The 4454-nt window shown below is 39.9% G+C and overlaps 1 protein-coding gene across 1 annotated transcript in view; it reads left to right on the plus strand.

Annotated features, from left to right (window-relative positions):
* LRRC74A (leucine rich repeat containing 74A) overlaps positions 1-3676 on the plus strand; it is a 50431-nt gene extending 46755 nt beyond the window's left edge. Inside the window, exons 12-13 of the mRNA XM_069091706.1 lie at positions 1480-1587; positions 3502-3676. Coding sequence (XP_068947807.1) covers positions 1480-1587; positions 3502-3591 — 198 coding nt within the window. The 3' untranslated portion in view covers positions 3592-3676. The remainder of the gene's footprint in view (positions 1-1479; positions 1588-3501) is intronic.
* Positions 3677-4454: the final 778 nt, after the last annotated feature.

A 4454-nucleotide genomic window follows, 5' to 3' on the forward strand; every position in this document is an offset into this window, starting at 1 on the left:
AAGAAAGCACTTTTAAAAATTATTTTAGTACATTGCTGAGGGTTATGAGCTGCCAGACCCAGGAAGGCCAACAACAGAAGCCCCCAGACTGAAATTAAGTCTATTCTTTCGAACATTTTTCTCCTGGTACCTACAACAGTCAACTATCTGGCTTGGGTTATTGTTGTGTTTTAAATCTTTTTAACTACTGTTAAATCCCTGATTGTTACTTTTAGTTTCACCAAAACCCATATCAGAACCCATACCCAACAATAGCCCCTAGGTTTAGTATGGGAGCTGTGAGGAAGCTCAGGTCCCATAATGCTCTCTGATTGGCATGCAAATAAGCCTAGAGCAATCAGGTAAAATTGTCAGGGCCATAGTCCTCTGCTCTTGTTCCATATTCATGTCTTTATTAAGTCTATCTGCTAGCAATAATCTCTCTCTGTCTGTCTGTCTCTGCCTTTCTGTCTCTATCCTCTTTCTCTCTCTACCTCTCTGCCTCTGTCCCTCTCCTTTTCTCTCTCTCTCTCTCTCATATATGTCTATACACATACACACATATATTTCCACACACATATGCATAAATACATATGAATGTATGATGTACACAATATCTATTGTTGTTCTTTAATTGTTTCATGTGTGGGGTGGCTAGGTGGCACAGTGAGTAAAGTGCTGGCCCCAGAGTCAGGAGGACCCGAGTTCAGTTCCGGCCTCAGACACTTCACACCCACACAAAAATACTAGCCGTGTAACCTTGGGCAAGTTACTTAACCCCAATTGCCCTCCAAAAGGCAAAAAAAAAAAACCATTTGTTTCATGTGTATATATTTATCTCTAGCCTATAAGCAATTTGTAGCACTGAGGTGATCTGCATTTATAACTCACTTGTGACCCCTTCCAGCTGTGTGATATTGCTCAAATCATTAAACCTCTCTGGATTTCCTTTTCTGAAAAATGGGGATAATAATATCACCCATCCCGCAGGGTTGTTGTGAAGCTCAGTGAGAGTGTGCATGTAATTCACCGTGTGAACCTTAAAGCCCTGCGTAAATGTGGACTACAGTCCCTAGGGCAGTCCTAGATATACATAAATCCTCCATGGAATCACAGGAACACAGAATTTTCAGAGACAGCAGACACTTCAAGGGTAATCCAGACCAACCCCTTCATTTTGCAAACGACAAAACTGAAGTGAAATGACTCTGCCAAAGTCAGAGCTAATTAATTAATGTTACATCTGGGACTAGAACCAATATCCCTAAACTTTTCAGTGCTTTCCCTACTACATGATTATTGATTATTTAATTGAAGAGCACAGACGCTTACCATCTCAAGTCAAGCTTTTACAAAACCACTGCCTGAGTCTGTCATTCAGTAATCCAAATGTCAGGATCACTACATTCTGTTGGGAGAGGTCTAAGGTGAAGTGGTAGCTTAAGATGGGTTCCATGGTCTAGTCATGTTTTCATTATTGGTTTTTCTTGCTTCTCTCAGGCTTATGTGGAAAGGAAGAAAACTACAGTCTTTGATTTCTTGAAGACCATAGATCATCTTGGAACGACAAAGATGCCTGTGGCAGAGTTTCGGAAAGCCTTGACAATGGTGTGGCTCTACATCCAACCTCTGTGTTTGTATGCCTCTGTGTTTCTTTACAGGATTCTAATCTGGGAAATGTGAGATCATACCACTGAAGAATACTCAGAGATCCCAAAAGTTGTATTACCAACAAGCATCCTAGAGGAAGTTTCCCACCCTTTGAGTTTTCTGACCCAGACAACCAAGCGTTTCTCAGGAGCTACCTGCTTCTTCATCAGTGTGTGTACATGTGTATGCATGTGTATATGTGTGTATGTGTGTGTGTAGAGCTTAAGACTGTACTGAGCGGTTTGGGACTACACACATATACATGTATGTGCAATACACATAAACATATGTCCACATAGATATAGGTATAATAGTATATATGTATGTGTGCGTGTGTGTATATATAGCATCCCAAACATCTCAGCATATACACACATGTGTGTATGTATGCACATGTATATCTTAGTGTCTGTTTGCAATCGTGTATATGTGCAGTGTGTATGTATACACAAATAGAACATATATGTGTATATAGTATACCAAACATCTATATATACACATATCTATATGTCTCAGTAAGTATGTGTGTATATACTTCACTGAGACATTTGGGATGTTATATATGTTTGTGTATGAATACGTGCACAAGTGTGGGTGTGGCCCAAATGTCTCATTCGTAGATCTGTGTAGATCCACACAAAGGTCACACACATGAATACATATAAACAAACATATACACATTCATATGTATGCATATATTTATCCCATATATATTCAAACATATTCATGCATACATTTGTGTGTTTGTGTAAATAAACACTTTATCCATTTACACAAATCTCAGAGTAATATAGTAAATAGCTCCTTAAAGGATAAAACTCTATCAGATATATATATGTGCACATACATATACTATATATGTATGTACATAGTACATACACATACTATATATGTGTGTGTATATATAGATATGTAGTATATACATATATATGCATGTATGTATTAGGGCATCTAGGTGGTGCGGTAGATAGAGTGTCAGGACTGGAATTAGGAAGACCCATCATCCTGAGTTCAAATCTGGCCTCAAACTCTTACTGGCTATGTGACCCTGGTCAAGTCATTTAACAATGTTTGCCTCAATTTCCCCATCTGTAAAATGAGCTGGAGAAGGAAATGGCAGACAACTCCAATATCTTTGCCAAGAAAACCCCAAATAGAGTCAAAGAGAGTTGGATACAACTGAACAAAAAAAAATGTACTATTTGTAGTTTATGTAAATATACATATACCACACACAAACACACACACACAAATTCTAATAGCCCTGCTTTAATGTCTGAAATTTCTTCATTAATCACTTCTTTGGGTCAAGTTAGAGAAGATCCTATTAAAATATAAATGATATCTGGGCAGGTAAAACACAAATTTTCATCAACCATTAACACCATAGTAAGAGCACAGACCAAAGGCAAGGTAAGTATTGTTGGTGATATGGGAAGAGGTGGAACAGACAGAAGTAAGGAGAAGGATAGCTGGGGTGGGATTCTCTAATGAGAGACTCCCCTTTTGGAAGGAAAGAAGAAAAATAAAAGGGACTGAAGGACTTTGAAAGAGAGACAGGATAGGGGCATGGAAAACAAACTTGACCTTCCCCAGAATTTTGCCTACTGTGGACTCCATCTAATCCTTGTGGACCCTTCCATCATGGACTTGGCCATTAAACACAGCAAATGAGAGTTCTTCTATACCCTTAATTCCATGATGAGCTTTGTTTTGGGTTGGTCACCAATTTCACTGTCCTCCAAGGGCTCCATTCCCATTTCAACAAAGGTCTGCCTACCTGAGTGGTGAGAAGTGACTCTGAGAAAAGAACACAAGGTGGCTTTGGGGAACTTGGCTAACACGGCTTTCTTCTTCCTTCTGCTTCTGTAGCAAACGAAGGTTCCTTTGAACAGAATCCAAATCAGAGAATTAATCAAGAAACTAGACCCATATGAAACAGGGATAGTAGACTACAGGTAAGCTTCAGTCCTGTACTGTGACCTATTATGGTAGTGAGATGCCATGTGCCTGGAATCTTTCTTCATCCATTTCTAATTGCTCACTGTATGGGATTCTCCATTTCCACTCAGAAGAAGTTGTCCTGGTGCATTAGAACTAAGAGAATTTAGGACTCTTCACTCTTTTACCTGGGTACATTGGCCCCACCCACATTGCAGCATCCAGCTGCCTTTTCCAAGGTCCCTGGTACTATGGGCCACTGTCTCTCCCATGAGTAGCAGAGAACTGGCATTGTTTCACAGTTCATCGCCCACTCTGCCCATTAATGATGAGGTGACCCATGGATAAGTCATTTTACCTAAGGAAACCTGACCCTCAGCTTCCTCATTTGTGGATTTTTTCTTTTGCTTTTTGGAGGAGGGAAGGCAGGGCAATTGGAGTTAAGTGACTTGTCCAAGGTTGCACAGCTAGTAAGTGTTAAGTGTGTGGGGCTAGATTTGAACTCAGGTCCTCCTGACTCCAGGACTGGTGCTCTATTCACTTTGCCACCTAGCCATCCCATTTTTGGATTTTTTTTAAAGGGGTGAGAATCAGACTATTCTGTCAGGGGCTTCTGTAAGGAAGGTGGGAAGGAAGAAAAAAAATTAAAGACTTGTTAATTTGAAAAAGGAAAATTTAAAAAGAACAAAGAAATAGATTATTCTTGTGCCTTACTACTGAAGAAAAAGAGAGAGACAGAGAGAAGGAGGGAGGGAGAGCTCCTAATGAGGAATTCCCTCTACCAATGCAGACTGGAAACTGTCCTACAATTTATAGAATTGCCTGAGAGGCTAAGTAACTCGTCCAAGGTCACACAATCAGTACATATCAAGGGCAAGATGGAA

The sequence above is a fragment of the Petaurus breviceps genome, unplaced genomic scaffold (assembly GCF_028583685.1).
Source record: "Petaurus breviceps papuanus isolate PSGF00001 unplaced genomic scaffold, PetGlider_PUasm1.0 189, whole genome shotgun sequence".
In the NCBI taxonomy this organism is placed as follows: Eukaryota; Metazoa; Chordata; class Mammalia; order Diprotodontia; family Petauridae; genus Petaurus; species Petaurus breviceps.